Raw genomic sequence first — 22,478 nt, 5'->3', positions numbered from 1 at the left:
AGAGAAACCAGTATGGCAGAGGAGGTTTCCTGTTTGTTTTTTTTAATCTCCTTTATCTACTGGCCTTGGGCTGAGGGCCAGCTGAAGCTGGGCCTTGCGTAACAGGTGGGGACAGTAAAACCTTCAAGAAACACTAGTGTTTATGGCCAGAAGACCAGGACAGTGGCCCCTATGAGCAGGAGTGTGGGAGAAGAATCACCACATGTTTCTTCCTTTTCTCCCTAGTCCTACCCTGAGGCCAGAGCCATTGAGGAACCTCATTGCCATGGTGGGGGAGGGGGCGTGGACACCTAACATCCCGAGAGAAGACCCACTTTCTGGATGGAGGAACCTGGACAAAGGGTCCCTGCTGTGTGAAGAATGATTTGTTTCCCTCTGTCTTTTCTCTCTTCACTCCGGAGGAGGCCCAGTCATAAAGAAAAGTGCCTGCAGCGGGTTTGGGGGCGGGACAGACATTCTTAGAGAATCTCATCTTGCGGAAGAATCTGGAAAAGGGGACCTGGGGAGTGTGGAGGAAATTCTGGAGAGGAGGGAGCTTGGGAATGGATTCCCCTAATTCTGCATATCAACGAATACATGTCCCAACGGTGCCTCCATGGGCCGCACTCAGATATGTAGCAAAGTCTTTGAAAACTGAACTGTCATTGGAACCGCTGAACACAGGAGGAAGGAATGTGTGATTCAACCGGGCTGACCACCTGCTTTCAGCAAACAAAAAAGCACCATTCCGATGTTCTCCAGAGAAAGTAACAGGACCCAGTGTCTCAAAAACAAAAATAAACAAAAAGCAGTATTGCAAATGTACAGCCTATGATCCAAAATTACTCAACACACCAAGAACCGGGAAAATGGGACCGATTCACAAGGGAAGAGACAATCCCCATTTACCAGCCCTGAGATGACCCAGATGTTGAAATTATCAAAGAGCCTAAGGCAGTTATATTGTAACTATCCTCCACGAGGGAAAGGTAAATATGCTTGAAATGAATGGAGCATGTTTTCAGCAGATGGACATAAACTGTATAAAAAAGAAGACTTTAGAACTTCAAAATAAAAGAACCCAGTATCTGAAATATAAAAACCAAATCACTGAATGGGTTCAGTAACAGAATAGATGACAAATGAAAGAGTCAGTAAGATTGAGGACAGGTAAATATAAATTACAGGGTGAAAAATAAATTACAGGACTGAGAAAATAAAGAGCATCAGTGATGTACAGAGCAGTATCAGAATCAGAAGGTTGGACATTCATGTCATGAGACCCTGATGGAGAGGAGAAACAGATGATGCAGAGAAAATACCTGAAGAGATAATGACTGGAGACATCCTGAATTTGGTTAAAGACTTACACTTCCGGATTCGAGGGGTGCCTGGGTGGCTCTGTTAGTTGAGCGTCCGACTTCAGCTCAGGTCATGATCTTGCGGTTCGTGGGTTCGAGCCCCGTGTCGGGCTCTGTGCTGACAGCTCAGAGCCTGGAACCTGCTTTGGATTCTGTCTCCTCCTCTCTGCCCCTTCCCTGCTCGCGCTTTGTCTCTCAAAAAATAAAATAAAACATTAAAAAAAAAAAAAAAAGAAATTATGGAGGCCAGAAAACAGTGGAATATTTTAAGATTTTATTTATTTTTTTAATGTTTATTTATTTTTGAGGAGGAGGGGAAGAGAATGAGCAGGGGAGGGTCAGAGAGAGGGGGACAGAGGATCTGAAGTGGGTTCTACGCTGACAGCAGCAAGCCTGATGTGGGGCTCAAACTCACGAACCATAAGATCATGATCTGAGCTGAAATCAGACGCTTAACCAACTGAGCCACCCAAGCGTCCCAAGGTTTTACTTTTTTATTAAAAAAATTTTTTTTAATGTTTATTTATTTTTTGAGAGAGAGAGAGTGAGTGAGCAGGGGAGGGGCAGAGAGGGAGAGAGGGAGACCTAGAATCTGAAGCAGGCTCCAGGCTCTGAGCTGTCAGCACAGAGCCCGACATGGGGCTCGGACCCACAAGCTGTGAGATCATGACCTGAGCCAAAGTCAGACGCTTAACTGACTGAGCCACCCAGGCACCTCCCCACAAAATTTTATGTTTAAGTAGTCTCTACACCCAACATGGGCTGGAACCCACAATTCTTTTTTTTTTTTACTTAAAATTTTTTTTTAATGTTTATTTATTTTTGAGAGGGACAGAGTGTGAGCAGGGGAGGAGTAGAGGGAGGGAGACACAGAATCTGAAGCAGGCTCCAGCCCCTGAGCCGTCAGCACAGAGCCCGACACAGGGCCCGAATCCACGAACCATGAGATCATGACCTGAGCCGAACGAAGTTGGACGCCCAACCAACTGAGCCACCCAGGTGCCCCTGGAACCCACAATTCTGAGATCAAGAGTCACATGCTCACTGAGCCAGGTGCCCCATCAGTGGAACAACATTTTTAAGTGCTTAAATAGAAGAAATAATCAAGCCAGGATTCTATGTGGGGCAAAAATACCTTTCAGGGAGGAAGGTGAAGAAAGACATTCTCAGATCAAAGAAGATTAAGAGAATTAATCACTAGCAGACCTGCTCTCAAAGAAATGCTAAAGGGAGGTGTTCAGGCAGAAGAGAAATGATACCAGAGGGAAGCTTAGAACTTAAGGAACCAAGAAAGAGCAACAAAATGATAAATATACAAATAAATGTAATAGACGAATTTTCTCAAGTTCTTTAAAATACGTATAATAGGGGCGCCTGGGTGGCGCAGTCGGTTAAGCGTCCGACTTCAGGCAGGTCACGATCTCGCGGTCCGTGAGTTCGAGCCCCGCGTCAGGCTCTGGGCTGATGGCTCGGAGCCTGGAGCCTGTTTCCGATTCTGTGTCTGCCTCTCTCTCTGCCCCTCCCCCATTCATGTTCTGTCTCTCTCTGTCCCAAAAAAAAAAAAAACAAAAAAACAAAAAAACAAAAAACGTTGAAAAAAATAAAATACGTATAATGTTGCGGTAAAGTTGTAAGGTTTGTACACTTTGCTCTAAGTGTTAAAATACTATCTTTAAAATACGTATAATGTTGCGGTAAAGTTGTAAGGTTTGTACACTTTGCTCTAAGTGTTAAAATACTAACTCCTAGTAGACCACAGTCTAGTTAGGCACCCGTAATTACAATCCCTAGAGAACCCCCCCCCCCAAAAAAATTAACTAAACTAAAATCCTGAGATATAGCTAAAATATCAACATATAAATTCAAAATGGAATGCTAAGGAATTGAAGTCAATGAAAATCGTGGAGTAAGGGATTCTGAAAGCCAGCCCCTTCATAACAGCAATACAAAATCAACCTTTTTGAATGACTAGCAATGAGCTAAAGGCTTGCAGCATCCCAAGAAGTACCTGTTTAAAAAAATGGCTGATCTTGGTAAGAGCAGTAAACTTTGTGACATCTGACCTTACTCTGCCCTGGTACCAGGATCTGAAGTAGCCTTGAAAATGGCAGCTGAATTCCTGGGACCAGTGATGAAGTTTTTGGGTTGATGGCGGGGTGGTCCGGAGCCAATGGCCAAGAAAGGATTCTTGAAGACGTCTTTTGTAAAAAAGGTGATTTTATTAAAGCAAGGGGACAGGACTCGTGGGCAGGAAGAGCTGCACTGGGATTGTGACAGGTAACTCATTATATGCCCTCAGGTTGGGAGGGGGTCAGGGATAGAGTAAGTCTCTAAGGAATTTTGGAAGTTCGAGCCCCGCGTCGGGCTCTGTGCTGACAGCTCGGAGCCTGGAGCCTGCTTCGGATTCTGTGTCTCCCTCTCTCTGCCCCTCTCTCGCTCATGCTCTGTCTCTCTCTGCCTCAAAAATAAAATAAAAACATTTTTTTAAATTATTAAAAAAAAAAAAAAAAGCAAAAAACAAAGAAAGAAAAACAGATTCCTGCAGAGGCTTCACTTGCAGGCTGATTCTTACCCACTGGCTGAGCATGGCGGGGAACCCCCGAAAGCCACAGGCTCCTGTGGCTGAGAAAGCGCTTGCGGTTGGGGTCCTTTCCAACCAAGGATGGCCCTTAACACGCAGCTGCCTCTGGCTCATTGCTCCTTATCTTGAGGGATGCCCCGAACTCCAGACTTGAAAAAACACACACAGGAATTTATTAGGCAATCTGGTTTGGTCTGCTCTCCTGTCATGGCCTCTGGCCAGGAACACAAGGGCAGACAAACCGCAGGGTTACATTTCATCCCACAGGTTAATCTCGGCCCTTTACTGCTCGCTGTTCACTGTGACCCTCTGTCATTCCTCACTTTTAGCCCAGGGCAGTGCAACCTCGTAGTTACCAGGACCTTTCCTTCCCCAAACTAGTAAATGAGAAATCAAAGCTCATACCTTCCATCGCATGCTAGGAAAAAACCAAGGGAAGCAGACAGCCCTGGGGCGCCCCTGCACGGTGGAGGGGACACTATCCTCTGGGTTTCTGTCAAAAGAAGTGCCTAAAATTGTATCCCGTCTTCTCTCCCTGATGACTGTGGACAGGGCATTGCTGCCGCTCACGTTTACTAAGTTTTTTTTTTTTTTTTAATTTTTTAAATGTTTATTTACTTTAGAGAGAAAGAGAGAGAGAGACAGAGTATAAGCAGGGGAGGTGCAGGGAGAGGGAGACACAGAATCTGAGGCAGGCTCCAGGCTGTCAGCACAGAGCCCACGAACCCTGAGATCATGACCTGAGCTGAAGTCGGACGCTTGATCAACTGAGCCACCCAGGCGCCCCTCACGTTTCCTAAGTTTTAAGAATACATTCCATGAACTCTATAAAACAGTTTAGAAAAAATTTATTTGAACATATGAAAGGAAAATTTAGACCCCAATAAAACAGAGAAGCTCCTCGGAGGTGAGGGCGGCCCTGGCTGGGTCCCCCACCCAGCGTCGAGCTCTCGGAGCTACTGGAGACCCTGGGGACAGGGACCCGCCACATTCACAAGCAGAGAAGCCAAACGGACCTGCAAAGGCTGCTCGTGACACCCGTGCCCGGCTGCTCGGGCTCCCGGCGCATCTGAAATGCCACACAGGCCCTCGGGCTGGCGGAATCGGCACTGGGGACGCCCATCCCACTCGGCACGCCTTCTTCCTTCCATCCATCCGGTCTGGACTCCTGCGACCGTCACCCGGGCGGGAGGCACCCGGACTTCCCCACGCCGCGCAGCTTCTGCGCCAAGACAGTCCTGCCGCTGAGGGGCGGGGAGGGGGGCCGCCGGCTGCCCCCCAAAGGTCCTCTTCTATGGGGTGGCTCCCCCTTTCTCTGGAAGGCTTCCTCCGGCCCCGGCGGAAGGCACACTGCCACTCGGCGGCACGCGGGGCCGGCCTAGCGGATGGGCCTGAACGGGAACGTCATGCCCGAGATGAAGGTGTGGCCCGGGTGCGTGGGCAGCGCGGGGTGGGCGGCGGGGTGGGCCGGCACGGCCCCGTAGCCCAGCGGGGGCGTGTGGATGTGAGGGTAGAAGCCTGGGGGGAGCGCCGCGTGGGGCGCCTGCTGCACCGGGCCCGAGATCACCAGCTGGAGCAGGCTGCAAATACAAGGACAAGGGTTAGGTGTGCGGCGGCTGGGCGGGCCCGTCCACTCGTGGATGTGCTGCGGCCGGGAAAGACAGAAGGCCTGGATCGGCGGTGGCCTCGCGCGAGCGCCAGGAGGGGCACCAGCTGCAGGTCCAGAGCCTGCACGTTTCCGGGCATGGAGATCTATGAACACGCGTTGCATGGGGGCGGCTTGTGGCTGGGGAACAGCGGCAGGAGAAGTGACCTGGAGGTGGCAGGATTGAGACGGAGACACCCCCCCCCCCCCCCCCCCCCCCCCCCCAGGAGAGGATCCTGTGGCATCGCATCGGAGAAACCACAAAGTGGGTGCCGGAGGAGGGACGGCGAGAAGACTGCGGAGGGAGCGTCTGCACGAGGCTTACAGTCCCCAGGAGCTCTGGGCACAGCCTCAGTGTCTGTGGCCTGGGGACTCCCACATCCGGTTCAGCCCCAAGTGTACACTTAGGAGGATCGTGACCAAGGCCCGATGGCACGAAGGAAGGCGGGCCACAGAGTCATGCGTAGTGACTGAGTCTCCGCTGAATTCCAAGCACAGCCACTAGAAAGCAGGTCTTTCATAGACTCCGCCCTAAATAGGGTAGGCCCCGCCCCCACGATAGCCCTGCCCCTGGGATGGCCCAGGCCGGGACCCAGCCCTTTCCCACCTTCAGGGGCCACCTCCCCCACCCCCACCAGGAGGTTCCAACCCTCCTGCTCACTTGCTCCTTCACTCCGGGGTGACAGCCACACTCCAGCCCTACTCTTCATACCCCATCACTCCTTCCCCAACACCCTCCCGCCCACCACCGCCCCAGGCCCCAGGTGCCCCGCACCTTCTCCGCCCTGTGCTCTCCTCTCTGTGGTTCGGGACATCCATGGCCTGGGTCTCCCTCCTGGAATCCCCTTCAGTTTCCAGTGTTGGTCCCTTCTGGATCTCCCTGAAGAGTTCCCTCTGATCAGTCCTATCTTCGCCACCCCACATTCCCTCCCAGAGAGACCAGCAAAGATTGCTACCTTTCCCACATCAGGAGCTTCCAGGCCTTAGCCCACCCACACCCTGCAGTTAGCACCAAATACCCAATCACCCACCCAGTTAACGCCGGAATCAGAGAAGCTTCTCTGGCCCTCTCCTCTTCAGGACGGAGGCCTCCTTCCCCAGCCTGGCCTCTCCCCTCTCTCCCCTGGCCTCTGCGTGGGACAGACTGGCTCTGCTCTCGCTTTCCTAGCTACACCCCAAGGCCATGCCTCAACTGGGTTCTGTGTCTGCAGTGTCTACACCGGCCTCTCCACATCATCAACCATTCACACTCAGGACTTCCTTGTCTCTCCCTCACACTGCCCTGCTGGGTCCAGGAGCAACCCCAGGCCACCCTGCCCTGGCTACTGTCAGCCAGCTACCTGGAGCTCTGACAGGTGGGGGCTAAGTCGTCTGCAGACTGACCGTCACTGCCGCTCCCCCTGTCCACCCCCCCGCCCCCGGTATAAAGTCTGGTGCCCAGAGCCCACGGGAGGAGCTCAGAAAGTAAGCCGAGGTCAGGAAAAAAGCTGGTGCCTGGCCTGAAGCTCTTCTGAGCCCCTTTTCATTTATGTTACTATTTTTTTTCTAACTCGGGGTGAGGAATTCAATCAAAATAAGCAAACAAATAAATCTAAGGAGGGTGTTACAGAGGCAAAATTTAGGTCATACATTCGTTTGAACCTGCATACTGTGCCAGAGATAAAATGGGTTTCAAGAAGTTTCCAGTCGGGGCGCCTGGGTGGCGCAGTCGGTTAAGCGTCCGACTTCAGCCAGGTCACGATCTCGCGGTCTGTGAGTTCGAGCCCCGCGTCAGGCTCTGGGCTGATGGCTCGGAGCCTGGAGCCTGTTTCCGATTCTGTGTCTCCCTCTCTCTCTGCCCCTCCCCCGTTCATGCTCTGTCTCTCTCTGTCCCAAAAATAAATAAAAAAACGTTGAAAAAAAAAAATTAAAAAAAAAAAAAAAAAAAAAAAAGAAGTTTCCAGTCTATTCAGAAAGACAACAGAAAAAAGACTATCACAAGTCAAAGAAAGTTTCCAAGTGACTACAAGTCCTCTGCGTGCATCGGTGCCAGGCTGCCCGTCCGGTATGTGCCAGGAGGGCAGGGCCTAGCGCCGGCTGTTAAGTTCCACCGGGGTTCCAATGGGGACCTCTAGCGATAATGCTGAGGTGATAAGGGATTTAAACCCTGTCATCATTTTAATGCCCTAAAAACATTAGATATGAAATAAGAGCTGTGCACAAAGAAGAGAAATACTACAACGGGATTATTGGAAGAGGGGCAGGAAGATACCTATTCATACAAACAACGTCTTCAGATGCCAGGGAATTTTCCTACACCCAGGGGTGGGGGTGGGGGCAAGAAAGGAACAGTATGGGCTCTTGAGGGAAAGGTGGCCCTCTGGACAGCTGTCCATGCTGTTGACAGAGTATCTCAAGCAGGACGGTTCTACTTCACCAGGAGCCATCGCACTCCACCAATACGATACTCAGATATACTCGGTTTTCGGATCTACCCAGACACCTGACGGAAGCCGCCCCTCGCTGCAGGGTCTGACACGGAGTCCCCAACCACACACGGGGACGCAGACCTCAGGCTGCAACCACTCTCGCCATCAGCCCACGAGCTGGCCTTTGGCCGATCCCGGTTACTGGTCTGCCACATGTGCCCAGGCGCACCGGCCCTGGCGGCGATGGTGGGCCAGGCCCTGGGCAGCCGTGAGCACAGGCGGCGGGTTCGCGCACCCTCCATCCACACTGCCTGCCAACGCCAGCCCTGGAGCCCCGGCCCCTGACGATCTAAAGAAAGAAGAGTGTTAGTAACCCTACCGGCTTCACTGACTCTTTCCTGTCCCTGTGCACACTGCCGCGGTGGCGGGAGTTCTGCCTTCAACTGTAACATTTCCTCACCAGGACGCCAGAATTACTCTTTTCAGTGGATACATGATTTCTGCCCTTCTGATGTATCACTACTAATTTACTAGGGATCCCCGTGCTTTGGGACTGTTAGGTTGCTTCCAGCTTTTTGCTACTAGTGATGCTGTATTTGCATGAAACAGTTTTGCACCCTTGGCTTCTGCTTCTTAGAGTCAGTGAAACTAATCACATCAAGCGACATGCCTGAGTATAACAGTAAGAGCAACAGCAGCTAATACTTCTTAGATACTTGGTACACACCAAGGCCTGTTCCAAGCACTGAGTTTTTACTCTAATCTTCACAAAAATCCTACCTCAGGGGCGGGGCAGGAGAGGTGAGGGGAGCAGACAAGAGGCAGGTACTGTTATTTTTTTGATTTTACATCAAAACAAGGCAGTGGGAGATAAGGAACTTGCCGAAGGTCATTCAGACAGCAAGCAGCAGCCTGGACTCTCCCCCAGAAGCTGTGACCACACAGCTCCCGCTCCTCACCTCTGTCATCGCCACTACCCCCAAATCATGACAATAGCCACCATTTACGGGCAGATTCCCACGAGCCAGGGACTCGGCCTGGAAGTTTACAAGCACCAACACATTTGATCCTTCCTCCAACCCCAGGCACAGGCGAATTACCCGCCCCTTCCCCCGGCCAACTTTACAGAGGAGGAAACGGAGGCTCAGAAACAGGTGAAGGGAATGCCCGAGCAGCACAGAAAACCAGTTAGACCCATGCTCAGAACCCAGTCAGTGCCATCCATCGACAAGGCCTAACTGCCACGCTGTGCCCTAGGCCAGGGCTCTGAAGTGTTTCCCAGAGGGCTGCGCAACCCACAATACCACCAACAACACGCGCATGGACGCCGGGAGTCACCACAAAACACGTGCGCTAATTTAAGAGAGCGGTAAATGGCTCCGAGCTTGCTCAGGTTTCTTTCCTGGACTCCCAGGCAAGGTGGCCGCATCTCCTCGAGTTGCTCTCTCACGTGGGTTATGCTATCTCACTCCCCACTTATCATCGGGTCCTTTGGCAGCTCCCTACACACGGAAGCCAGGAAGCTGGCTGTCCTATCCAGGAAGCCAGGACAAGATGTCCAGCCCGCCCCCGCCCAGCTAGAATTATTTGAGAGGGCACTTACTTATTATGGGGCAGCCTGGAGCACAGGGTTCTCAGGTCATCTGAAATCAAGGAGACGCATGATCAGGAACAGACTGGAGACAACAAGGTGAAATGTTCACTGAGTTCTTTTCAAGGACACCGGTAAGATAGCAATAGTGCCTGTACTGCCTTTTCCCATCACCACTCAGAAACTGCAGTCTCTCGGGGTGCCTGAGCGGCTCAGTTGATTAAGTGGCCAACTCATGGTTTCAGCTCAGGTCAATCTCACGGCCTCGTGGGTTTGAGCCCTGCATCAGGCTCTGCGCTGGCAGCACAGAACCTACTTGGGATTCTCTCTCTCTCCACTCTCTCTGCCCGTCCCCAACTCATGCGGTCTCTGTCTCTCTCAAAACAAACTTAAAACAAAACAAAACAAAAAAAACCCTGCGTTCTCTCTTCCTTCAATTCTTGCTTTAACAATGAGGCCCCCAAAAGAGTACATGCCTCAGGAGGAGGGGCAGGTCTACTGGCAATCTGGCAGGTGGCTAGGAAAGGCTCCAGTGGCAAGGCTCTCACTGAGCAGAGCAGATGGCCCAGGTGTCCCAAGAGTGCCGAGTGGGAAACGTATCACATGAGCGCCAGCTGGGGCCACAGGCCACTTCTGTAAGCCCACAGTCACTAAACAAGCACAAGTTCTACGAAACACTGGGAGAGGCCAGCACCGCAGTGGAGAATCAGGGACCTGGATGCAGGTGAAGGGAATGTTTTGCGCACTTGAACCTGTGCACCGTGATAGGTAACGTATGCCTCAATAAAAAAAGGACGCAGGAAAAGAAAGGGTTCTCTGTGAGGAGAGACAGTGAGGGATCATCCTCACTCCCAAAGGGTCCCTGCTCCTGGGCAAAGCGGCCAGGAGACACTCAGACATCACAGTCAGTGTTCTACCTGGGGAAGCTGTGCAACTTTGCCCTCGTCCCTCACGCTACGAGGAGAGAAGCTGTGAAGGGGCAGAGAGCAGCACTGGTCCAGGAGTCCCTATTTTCCTTCCAGGAGGGTCCGGGCGAGGGAGTCCTCACCTCTCGTGCACAGCAGGGCCCCGGAGGCCATGGCCACCTGCAGGGCCTGCGCCAGCCGGTCCAGAGAGAGCTCGATCTCCTGGGAGGCGTTTAGGGGGTTCAGTTCATCCGCCAACCTGTTGATCTCCTCCACCAGTGGGACCATGTGGTCAAACAGGACGAGCCCCAGGCGCCCATAAAGATTCTTCTCGGTTAAGTGCACCTGCAGCATCATGAGGACCTGGAGGACGTTGAGGTGGAGTTTCGAGTACAGGAGGTGGGGGTCTCTGTCCATCCCTCCCGAGTCCTTTGTAACTTTGGTGGCGACGTGCCCGTTGGACAAGGAGGGCTTCTTCTTCCGTTTATAAGCCAGAGGGGCCTTCACACACCAGCGGATCAATCCAGTGAGCGGCGTGAGCTCTAAAAATCCTATTGGGAGGTTGGCGGCAATCGGGGTATTTAAAAAAGTGATGAGAATCAACCTCGGGTCCTCAAAAATCCAGCTGACAATCATCTCGAGCAAGTCCAACGGTGGGATGAGGTCATCTGCCAACAAAGAAGCCGTAAGTCAGGTGGGTGTGCGGCCCCAGTGACGTAAGCGGATGGCGGGAGACGGACCCCGAAGTGCACACAGCTCAGCAGCACCTGACGTTCACACTACGTGCTCCGCCTACCTATTTTCTGTCCCCTTTCCCAGAACGTCCCCTCCGTGAGGGCTGAGACCCTTGTCCCGGCCAATGTTTAGCCCCGGAGCCAGGACTGTCTGGCCACAGTGAGGTTCAAAAAAATATCTGTTAAATCGACACTTCCCTAGAACTCCTCCAATGCCCTGAAGTTCATCCCATGGGTCAATGTAAATACATCTGCACACTCTTTATGTCCCAAACTACCGCCAGACCCCCATCCCTTCCCGGAGAGTAGCTTTTGTCTCCTGTGACGGCTACAGTGGCCTTCACAGAACAGTTCAGAGTGCGGTCTGTGGTCACTCAGCTACCAAGAGCCATCCCAGCCCCAAATCTGGAATCTTTGTCTAAGCAAAGCCTGACCTGCCATGACCCTGGAGACCCTGCACGTTCCATAGCCTAGACAGAGAAGAGCAATAAAAATAAATGTTGACATTCCTTCTGGTTTTGCGATGGGCCAGGCACTGTTCTAAATCCTTTACACAGATTAACTCACTCCTCAAACAAGCCACCTATTATAGAACGGATGAGGAAACTGAGGCACGACGATGTTAAGTCACTTCCCCAGGACTCACTAAAAGTATGAGGTCAGGGGCGCCTGGGTGGCTCAGTTGGTTTAAGTGTCCGACTCTGGCTCAGGACATGATCTTGTAGTTCATGAGTTGGAGCACTATGTCAGGCTCTGTGCTGACAGCTCGAAGCCTAGACCCTGCTTCGGATTCTGTGTCTCCCTCTCTCTCTGCCCATCTCTGGCTCACACACTGTCTCTTTCTCTCAAAAATAAATAAACCTTAAAAAGTTAAAAAAAAAAAAATGAGTATGGGGTGCCTGGGTGGCTCAGTCGGTTGAGCATCCGACTTTGGTTCAGGTCATGCTCTCACGGTTCGTGAGTTCGAGCCCCATGTCGGGCTCTGTGCTGACAGCTCAGAGCCTGGAGCCTACTTCGGATTCCGTGTCTCCCTCTCTCTCTGCCCCTAACCCACTTGCATTCTGTCTCTGTCTCTCCCAAAAATAAACATTAAAAAAAAAATTAAGTATCACAGACCAAGGATGATGAATAATCAAATTCTGTGTACCTGAGGTCCATTAAAAAAAAAAAAAAAAAAAAAAAGCTTTGGGGAGCCTGGGTGGCTCAGTCAGTCAAGCGTCTGACTTCAGCTCAGGTCATGATCTCACAGTTTGTGAGTTCGAGCCCCGCATCAGGCTCTGTGCTGACAGCTCAGAGCCTGGGGTCTGCTTCAGATTCTGTGTCTCCCTCTCTGCCCCTCCCCCACTCACACACTCTGTATTTCTCTCTCTCTCAGAAATAAATAAATATTTTTTTAAAAGTTTTTAAGTATGAGGCCGGCCCAGATCCGGCTTCAGGTGGCCTGGCTCTTAACCAGCTGGCCGCACTGCCATCCTGGGGCTGGTGCACAAAGCCCTGGGGTCGTCTGCGAGCACGGGAGTGGGTGTCCGGCCTCCTGTCTCTGGGGCTGTCGAGCCCTCAGCTGGAGGAGCGCTAAAGATGACAGAAGCCCGTCCAGGACGCTGAGGCCGGAGCCGAGCACGAGACAGGAGAGCGTGGGGCGAGCGAGACACGTGTGCGTGGAGGCTCCAGCTGCTCTTTCTCAAGGGACCGGGGCTTTCTTCCCTGAGATCATGCCTTCTGCTCTGCAGTTAAACTGTGCCCTGCCCTTCCGTCATGAAATGTCGTCCGCAGCCTTTACTTGGCAAAATGTGTGTGTGGGGGGGGGGGTGAGGGGGACCCTGTGTGTGGCCCCTTTATCACCCCTGAGAGGGAACGCCAATTTCACACCTTCTTGTCCGGCACGCCACCCCTCCTGCCCGACACACACACACACACACACACACACACACGCTGAGGCACCTCTGAGAGCCTGAGGGAGGTGTGTGTGACCCGCGTGTGCAGTGTGTGTGTGGACTCGAGCGAACCGTCCTACTCAGAGACCCAGCTTGTCTGCACCATCCGGGCAAGACAAGGTTCTGTCTCCTTAGGGGAGTTTCTTCCATCCTGTGGGCTGGAAGGCACAGACTCCCCAGGAAGGCTCCCAAGAGCGACAGCGGTCACCATTCTGACCGTGGACTCCAGGTCCACCCGCCAGGGCCACCGCGCCACTGCTGGGTGCCCGGCGACCTCCCTATGTCCAGACTCACCAGGCGGTATACGTTAGAAATGTACAGCTTTTTGTACGTCAATCACACCCCCATAAGGCAGTTGTAAAAAAAACCAAAAATCGCTGACATATCAGACTGGCAAACTGGCTTAAGAGAAAAATACCATGTCTCACGTCCATTCTAGAACACTGGCGGTATTCTCTGAACGTTGCCTCCTTTTCCACGCTAATCTGTTCCCAGTGTTAAGGTCAATTTCCGTCCTTGATGGCGTGGAATCACTGATCAACCGGGAAGCTACACAAAGGGTTGAATTAAATCATTCCTATGGGAAAACTAAGGGCCCGACTACTGTTCCCAGCTATCCAACGCTCTGAGGAAGCCTCTGCAGGAGAGCACCAGGGAGAATCCCACTCCAGCCGCAGGGCACCGCTCACAAGACCTGCCCTAGTCCCAGGGGCACGCTGCCGTGACAGAAAAGGCAGAAAGCGCATGTGACCATGATACGCATGTCAACGTCCACACTATGTCCACGCGAGCTTTCTCAAGAGAACGGAAAAGCTGAACAGCAAGGGGGGCGGAAATAAAGGTCCAAGTATATACTGAGGGTGCTGCTGGGCTGTACAGAAGCAGAAATGTCGTTGAAGGCTCTCCAGCTGCTGGTTTAGGCTTCAGACCAGAAGAGGAGACTGTTGGTCGGCCCTCTGAGCAGCAAGAGCGGAGGGCAAAGGAGGAGGAACCTGAAGCAGAAAAGCAGGCTTTTCTGCAGAAAAACTGCTCACCAGGATGAGGTCCAAAACTTTCCCATGTGGAAACCCAGGGCCGCAGCCCCTGTCCAGGGGCTCACATGAGCCATAGGGGTCACGCAAGGACAGAGCCCTGTTTGCTCCACAAAGCCCTGTTTGTCAACCCGTGTTCCCCGGAAATCACCCCTGGGGAGGAAAGAAGGCAGCAGAGCCCAGTGAGTGTGGGTCTGAGACTCCCACTCCAGCTCAACCGGAGAGGTTGATACTGGTTTTCTTGATTTTGGAGTCTTCAGAAAATGATTGGACCAGAGGGCTCTGACGCTGGGCGGGGACGGGGCACACGGGCTCCTCCCAGTTGAAGTCAAATGCCATCTACTGGCTGCCCAGAGAACTTCACCCGACATCTCCCTGAGGAGGCCTCAGGAACCTCACAACAGAAGCGGCACTCGAGCCTCCTCATGCAACAGGCTGAGAACACGTCACCACCTCGGTGGGACTGTTGCCAAAAATGTTGAACTCGAATCTTGCACAAGGAAACGACCAGATAAATCTAAATTGAGGGATATTCTGCAGAACAACAGGTCTGAGCTCTAACAAAACATCAGTGTCAGGGGGCACCTGGGTGGCTCGGTCGGTTAAGCGTCCGACTTTGGCTCAGGTCATGATCTCGCGGTTTGTGAGTTCGAGCCCCACGTCGGGCTGCGTGCTGACAGCTCAGAGCCTGGAGCCTGCTTCGGATTCTGTGCCTCCCTCTCTCTCTACCCCTCCCCTGCTTGTACTCTGTCTCTCAAAAATGAATAAATGTTAAAAAAAAAAAAAAAAGCCAATGTCAAAGAGACTTTTTAAAATGCTTCATCTGTTCAAGATTTGAAAGGGCCAAAATGACGTAACAGCCATGTATAATGTATGATCCCTGATGGAATCCTGAATTCTCCGGACCTCTGGGGGGATGGGGGAGAGGTTATTATTGAGATGACCAAGGAAATCTGAATATAGGCTATATAAGAGAAAATACTGTTCCCTCAATATTTAGTTTCTTAGGCGTGATAACAGTATCTTGGTTAAGTAAGGGAACGTTCTTGTTCCTGGGAGAAAGATACATATTTAAGGACTTAGTACAAGACGTTAGTAACAAACCCTCAAAAGTTCAGGAAAAACCAGTACTTGTGAGTGAGTGTGAGAGAGGGGCAGAGAAAGAGAGGAAGAAAGGAGGAGAGAAACATGGCAAATGTTAACAGGTGGTGAACCCAGGCGGGAGTCTTACAACTTACAATAATCTTGTAACTTTCCTGAAGTTTTGTTATGTTTCAAAATAACAGTGAGGGATAACGAAGCAAATCCTGCCTGGGGAGAAAGCCATGACTTCCCCAGACATCTGACCCTAGCGTTTTTTAGGCCGTCTGCCCCTCGGACCATTCCGAACCAGGCAAGAGGGAATGACTACGGAAAGCTCCCTGCTAGCAAGTTCCAGAAGTCAGGGTGGCCCACTTCCTTCACTTTCAGCCAAAAATAAAACACACATTTCAGAAGGAAACAAACAAAAACGCCAGAGCATTCACTAGACATTTTACCTGGGTGTTTGAGGGGACACGAAAGTGGCCAAGAACTGAACTTGTTGAGAGCAACAAGCTGTTTAAGGTTTACCTGACGACAGGTCATAGAGCGCAGTGACGGACGTGATGAACTGGCAGCAGAAGCGAGGGCTGGCACTGAATATCTGCTTCAGCGTCTGCACGGATCCGGGCACCAGACAGCAGTAGTCGTCCACCAGGGCCCTGGCTAACCTCACGCAGTAGACCACCGGCGTCCGCTGGAAAGAAGCCACAGTCCACGTGACTACAGGTGTCGTGAGCTGGGAGGCTACAACCACGTACACACGGGGAAGACCCCCCGGAACGGGCACATCCACTTCCCAGAGGAGATAAAGATGTTCACAGCTAACTGCGAAGCAGGGCTTGGCAAGCAAAAGCCCACGGACCAAATCCATCCTGTCCCCGGTTTTTGTAAGTCAGAGACGTGTATCTGCTCATCTGCTTGCCTGTTGTGTAAGGCAGCTCCTATGCTACCAGGACAGAGTTGAGTGGTTGTGAAACACTCTGTGTGATCCGCAGAGCCTCAACTATTTCCTGTCTTGCCCTTTACACAAAAGGCCTGCTGACCCCTGCTTTGAAGTGCAGTTAGTGAAGATCACCTCGGACTTCAGAGGAGGAAATGACAACTTTTGGGACCTGACAGGTAAGACTCCAAAGGCAGAAATGAACGGTGGTTACCACTTTGAGGAGCTTGAGGAGAGTTTGTGAGCTATCATGTGATTTAGAGCAGTGCTGTCTCACTTTCTCTTACAATCCTATCCTTATGGGTTCCCGTGATTCTTTCAAATCCTGTATCACCAGCCTCTCCCGCCTTTTTCCTTCCCACTCAGAGGCCGATGTGTAGCTAGGGCCACGTTCAACAGCTGCTCAGGATGTTCTAGTTCCAAGGGCCAACTGTGGCCTACAGGGGAAACTGCAAGGAGAGAGCGTGCCAGATTGTTCCCTCAGGCTGAAATTTGCCCCCACAACCTCAAACCGGCCAACCCTACCTTCCCTAGCAGGGAGTGGTAGCCACTCACCCCTGGGGGTGGAGGGTTGGTGGTGGTGACGATCCCTGACTCAAGCCACCAAGACCCTGCCATTGACATCTGCTTTTATTTTGCCAAAAAGCCAGCACAATAGCATCAGGAGAGATAAATGGGAAATTATGTAATGAATTACAGGGGGCTAAGCCTGACTTCACTAAGTTACCAAGGGATAGAGGTAATTGTGAGATTAAATACAGCACACACCATCAGTTCAGATTCCCCAGAAGTCAGACTGGTGAGAATGAACGTATAGATTCCACTGAAGCTTACCTGTGTGCTACAGAGACCAATATATATGTTTCTAACCAAATTCTGAGGATAAACAGAATTCAAGCAAAACATCTACATAAACTGGGAAGGGGGAAACAACCCCAAATGATTTCAAACACTTGAGAATTAAGCAGGTCTGTGAAACTGAACGTGGTAAATTCTGTTAGCTTAATAGAGAATCGTGTTAAGCAAAGTTCTGATTAATAATTACTCTAGGGGCACCTGGGTGGCTTAGTCAGTTAAGTGTCCAACTTTGGCTCAGGTCATGATCTCACGGTTCATGGGCTCAAGCCCCACATCAGGCTCTGTGCTGACAGCTCAGAGCCTGGAGCCTGGTTTGGATTCTGTGTCTCCCTCTCTCCCTGCCCCTGCCCAGCTTGTGCTCTGTCTCTGCCTCTCAGAAACAAATAAATGTTAAAAATTTTTTTAAAGAATTACTCTAAGTAGATTATCAGTTTCTGAAAGACTCTTGAGTAACAAAACGCAAAACAAAATGAATCTTTCAAAGTACCAGCTAACACAAAATCTATTGTAAATACACATCTTTTCCTTTGATATTTAAAAACGGCTCTTCTGTCCATATCCATTGGGAGAGCCATCATCTTTGCAATGTCACCCTGGAACAATGCGAAACAAGTTACGTGCTTACTGACCCAAGTGTATAATTTAACTTATAATGACCTTTAAACAAACAAAAAATCCTATCTTGGAGGCTACATGTGTAGCTGTTTTCAGAATACTACCTTACCATATTCAACTAAGGAAAATGATTTTTCACTTGTTCTGAAGATGGAACTTTTTTTTCTTCTCAAATCCATTTACCACTCCAAACTATTATTTTCTCAAGAAGGGATACTACCTGTCTATAAACATAGGAGGAGGCTATCAGCGTGCCGGGTAGCAACACGGAGGAGATAACATATAGAAAAGGCCTCTCCTGAAATCCAAACAAGGGAAAATTCCTGACACTAAACTCCTCTTCAGAGGCTCTCAGAAGGCTCTCTCTAGAGAAGTACCTGGAGCCAGGAGGCTGCACACTCCAACACTGGGATCCGACAAACAGCCACCGCCATGGACACCAGTTTTCCCAACAAGCTCATCCGGCTGTCATCAGCCTTGTTCCCTTGGGGGCTGAAAAGGGATGAGAAAATAATCTGCCGGACAGAGTCCTTGGTTTGCTCCTGGAAATAATTGCACATGATTTCAAGAAGTTGGAGCTCCTGAAGTGAATTCAACCTCTGTAAAACAAATCCAAGAAAAACGATAAAAAATTTAGCTTCAACAGATGCGTTAATTCGTAGAGTTAAGAAAACAGGAAAAATACTATTCCCCACCCCCCCCCCCCCCCCCAGGGAACTGTTCACCCCTCTAAAGGCCAGGTCCCAGGGGGCAGAACTCTGTTAATCTCGGGAAACGTCACTATACAGAATCGTACATCATCCTGGGTGGACTCAGGATGACCTACAGCGGTTTAAGACTCTCGGTTACGGGCCTTCAACGTCTCTCCCTGTAGCACTACTGACACCTGGCTGTCGCACGCCCCGCAAAACAGGCACACGGCTGAGCAATGCTCAGGACGCCAGAGAAGGTGGATCTGGGCTGCTGTAAAGGAGCACGGCCAAGGGCGAGAACGGAGCCTGAGATAGCAAGCGGGTCTGTGGTTTGGCAAATGCCTGCCACCTCGAGAGGCGGAAAAGGAGCGGGAGTTTCCTCGTCGCGGACGCGGGCATCCCGGCCGCCCGCCGCACCTTGGGCTGCGCGCCGCGCTCCTTGGGCACCTGGAACACGAACTCCTCGAGCAGCTCCACGGGGCCCTTGTCCACGATGGGCAGCGGCGCGCTCTGCAGCTGGCTGCTGAAGTAGATGTCCAGGTGGTACAGCACCTCCTTGGCGGCGCTCAGCGCGTCGCGGCGCAGCAGCGAGTGGCGGATGTCGCTCATGGTGCGGCCGCTGCGGCCCGGGGCGTCCAGAGCGCGTCCGCACTTCCGCCCCGGGCCCCGCGGGCGCGCCCGCCGCCGCCGAGACAAAGAGGCCGCGACACGACCTCTGCCCGCCGACCCCGGCGCCCGCCCGTCCGCCGCTCCCGCTCCGTCCTGCTCAGGGGGCCATCGCCGCCGCCGGCCAGCGGGCGCCCGGCTGTGCGACTGCGGCGCCACCGAGGGCAGCGGGAGCCCGACGCCGCGGGGCCGAACGGCGGCGGAATGCCGAGCGCGGCGACGGCGGCCCGCAGGGGCCAAGCGCGGGCCGCGGCGAGGCCCGGGCTCTCGGGAGGGCGCCACCTGGCGGCTCGGCCGGCCCGCGCGGAGGTACGCCCCGCCCCTCAGGCCCCGCCCCCGGGCCCCGCGACCGCCCGTGGGTCCTGCAGGGGCTCGCTGGGCCGCCGCACCCGCCACTGAACGCTCATTGGACTTTGCGCTCCACTCGCCCGCGCGCAAGACGAGAAGTTCCCCTTGCTTCCTCTGCGCGGCGCTCAAAGCCTATTGGATTGGATTTGACCGCGCTTTCCCACCTGTAAGGTAGGCCGGTGTGCTGAGCCGTAGCTCAGGCCTTGGCAGTTCATTGTAAAGATTACGTCTACTCCGGAACTCTTGGCGCTGCAGTGACAAATGATGCCCCCTTACCCCTGGCCTCCAGCTTCTAGTCCCAAGTCCTCTTCCCCAGTCCCCTCTTCCCAATCCCCAATCCTGAGCAGCCTGGCCATGGGAATCTTACGTATTCTGCTCCTGAAAACCCTCCCCTCCAAAACCCCCTCAGCACTTTCTATGAAACTCTTGCGCATTCATCTCTTTGCACTGAATTAACGGGACAGTGGAGGGGTGGGGGGTGATAGTTTGGAATTTTAAAAATAGGGCAGAGGTGGCTCAGTCGGTTAAGCGTGGAACTTCGGCTCAGGTCATGATCTCACCGCTGGTCGCTTCATGCCCCGCCTCTGGCTCTGTGTTGACAGCTCAGGGCCTGGAGCCTGCTTAGAATTGTGTCTCCCCCGCTCTCTGCCCCTCCCCCACTTGCACGCGCTCTCCTTCTGTCTCTTTCTCAAAAATAAACATTAAAAAAAATTTGTTTTAATAGGTCAGAAAAGACTTGAACGTGGGCCACAAGAGGCCAGTGAAGGGCAGGGGACCACCAGCACAGGAATGGGCCTTGTGTAAAAGGCCCATGCTGACCCAAGGGAGGGCCTGGGTGAGGGGTGCTGGATATGGTTAAGGAGATAAAAAGCCAAGGCCTTTCCCTAGGAGGGATGGGAAGGGTGCAGCCTGGCACAACCCCAGGTCAATGGAACTCTCCCGCACATGTGGGGACACAGCCAAGGCCCCTCCTGTCAGAAGTCTGAGGTCTAGAGTCTAGAGCGGGAGACCAAGGTTAGCTGGGTCCTCTGAGAAGGCATCTCTGGTCCCCTTGACACCAGGACTTCAGATATACTCTGTTCCAACAGGCTGAGTGAACAGAGGACGGGCAAGGGGGTTTCTACCACAGGGTCCAGCACAGCACCTGTAAGGATTAGGCACCCAATAAACACGAGTTTTCTCGTCCCTTCCTTAACTACTTGAAGCCAATTTATAAACATGCAGCATAAGCCAAAAGAGAAAAAAACAAAAAAACAAAACACCCCAAAACGAAGAAACACCACACCGATGCTTAAAAGTATCTAGACGTACAAATAAATGTATACTATATTTAAACAGCAGTAACACTTCTCATTCTTAGTTCATTTTCTCGGCACAATGTGCAGCGGCAGGTAGGAAGATCTCTCCAAGGTTGCTCCAAAGCCCATGGGAGTGAATGTTCCGGTAGACCTGGGGCTCTGCTGATGGGGGCTGGGCCACGTGGGGACAATGGTGGCACCAGGCCCGGTCACCTCTGTACCACTCATTAGTGGTCTGGTTGGTGGCAGCCAGGTACAAAGTGAAGCACAGGTAGCCCCCCAGGAGGAAGCTCAGCATCACAACAAAACCCAGCATGAAGACGATCCTTGGCAAGGTCAGGAACAGGTACTGGGGGCAGAGAAGGAACAGCACGTTAGGCAGCCACGCTGTGACACGAGTAAGGGCCACCAGCACCCACCAGCCCTGGCCTCGTCTGCAGGCACGTGAGAGCTGCCGCCCCAGCTCACCCACCTGTACACACACCTGACCCACTGAACACAAAACAGAACCATAAATGGCGCTGACAAAGAGCCCCGGAAGCAGTCCTAGCATGCAGGAGTTTACTATGGGATAAATGAAATGTGCACACTGAAGGAAAAGGAAAAGGATACTAGGAGATGTGACTATGCCAGTCAGCTACTTGTAAAACAAAGAAATAAATACAGATCTTCTTTCATGCATCACAATATAAATCCAGACGGACACAGGAGACCGATCTCTCTCTCAACACAATATGGCCAAAGAAACACACGTACGAGAGTATTCACTGTAGTGATTTTCACAGCCCCACTTCCGAAAAGAGGAAGTCCAGTCGTGAGAAAGAGTAAAATCTTGGGGTAATGATACTATGGTATAATAAGGAGCCGGTACAAACGAGGCCAAGTTTTACATACTGATTCGGAAAAGACGTTGGCAAAATATTGCCGGATAAGAGAGACAAGAGGCAAGGATCCACATGGGATCATATTCTTATAAGAAACAAAAACACACTCCATGAAGGTGGGTAATATCGATAACCACAGGAAAAAAGCCTGAATGTACACACCAAGCTACAAAAGTTGTGGCCTCTAGGCAGTGAGCTGTTGGGAAGGGCAGGGTATAACCCCCAGTTTTCACTTTTTTTTAAAGATGCTTTAAATTTCATGTGTTTCCCCCCAGCTTTATTGAGACAGAATTGACATGACATTGTGAAAGTTTAAGGTGCACAACGTGACGTATAGCAAATGATCACAACAAGGTTAGTTGGTTTCAACTACAGGTTTGTGCCTTTGAGCCCTTTCCCCGTCTTCTCCCCCTTTTCATTTTAAGCACTTCTGGACTGCTTGAATTTTTAGAAGTTATTTTTTAGAATAAAGAAAATGAATTTTGACAGTGTTCAGTATCTTTGAAAGGCAAGAGTAAGAGAAGCAGGCGCATCAAAACTCTTCACAGGAGGGACATTCTAACTGAAGTCACAAAGAAAAGAGACAGATTCGATGAGAAAGGATGTCTAAATTTTTTTATAGGATTTTTTTTTATACAAAAGAGGATACACAAACAGAAAACAAATACAAGAATAAACTATCATTATTATATGATCTCAAATCTAAAGTAATTCTAGTATAATAAAGGACATAATTCACAAAAAAAGATATACAAATGACTGCCAAACAAGGAAAGTAATCAAAAGTAATAAAGAAATAGAATTCTTTAAAAGGGTACAACATGTATTCCTACTAACATAGAAGCACCTGCCAATGCAAGTTCATTGTAAAGATTACATCTACTCCGGAACTCTTGGCGCTGCAGTGACAAATGATGCCCCCTTA

The 22,478-nt window shown here is 51.4% G+C and overlaps 2 protein-coding genes across 10 annotated transcripts in view; both read right to left on the bottom strand.

Moving 5' to 3' along the window:
- Window positions 1-4,752: 4,752 nt before the first annotated feature.
- Window positions 4,753-19,225, bottom strand: INTS15 (integrator complex subunit 15). Of its 3 annotated transcripts, none has more exons than XM_049638954.1 (6): window positions 18,805-19,225; window positions 18,043-18,264; window positions 15,781-15,946; window positions 10,614-11,138; window positions 9,578-9,617; window positions 4,753-5,501 (listed from the first exon to the last, which is right to left on the bottom strand). In XM_049638954.1, the coding sequence occupies exons 1-6, from the start codon at window positions 18,964-18,966 to the stop codon at window positions 5,300-5,302; spliced, it is 1,317 nt and encodes a 438-aa protein (XP_049494911.1). In that variant the 5' UTR covers window positions 18,967-19,225; the 3' UTR covers window positions 4,753-5,299. The 3 variants fall into 3 exon arrangements, with proteins under 3 accessions (XP_049494911.1, XP_049494910.1, XP_049494912.1); XM_049638953.1 differs by having other exon boundaries at window positions 18,775-19,224; XM_049638955.1 differs by lacking the exon at window positions 4,753-5,501 and having other exon boundaries at window positions 9,578-9,650; window positions 18,775-19,224.
- A 1,434-nt stretch (window positions 19,226-20,659) lies between these two features.
- The window catches only part of ZDHHC4 (zinc finger DHHC-type palmitoyltransferase 4), a 14,787-nt gene continuing 12,968 nt past the window's right edge, over window positions 20,660-22,478 (bottom strand). For all 7 annotated transcript variants that reach the window (XM_049638945.1, XM_049638949.1, XM_049638946.1 and 4 more), the window contains one exon: window positions 20,660-21,018. In XM_049638945.1, the coding sequence (XP_049494902.1) occupies window positions 20,728-21,018 (291 nt within the window). In that variant the 3' untranslated portion in view covers window positions 20,660-20,727. The remainder of the gene's footprint in view (window positions 21,019-22,478) is intronic.

This window comes from Panthera uncia, chromosome E3, assembly GCF_023721935.1.
Source record: "Panthera uncia isolate 11264 chromosome E3, Puncia_PCG_1.0, whole genome shotgun sequence".
NCBI classification, from domain to species: Eukaryota; Metazoa; Chordata; class Mammalia; order Carnivora; family Felidae; genus Panthera; species Panthera uncia.
This window is presented reverse-complemented; position numbering and strand designations above follow the sequence as displayed.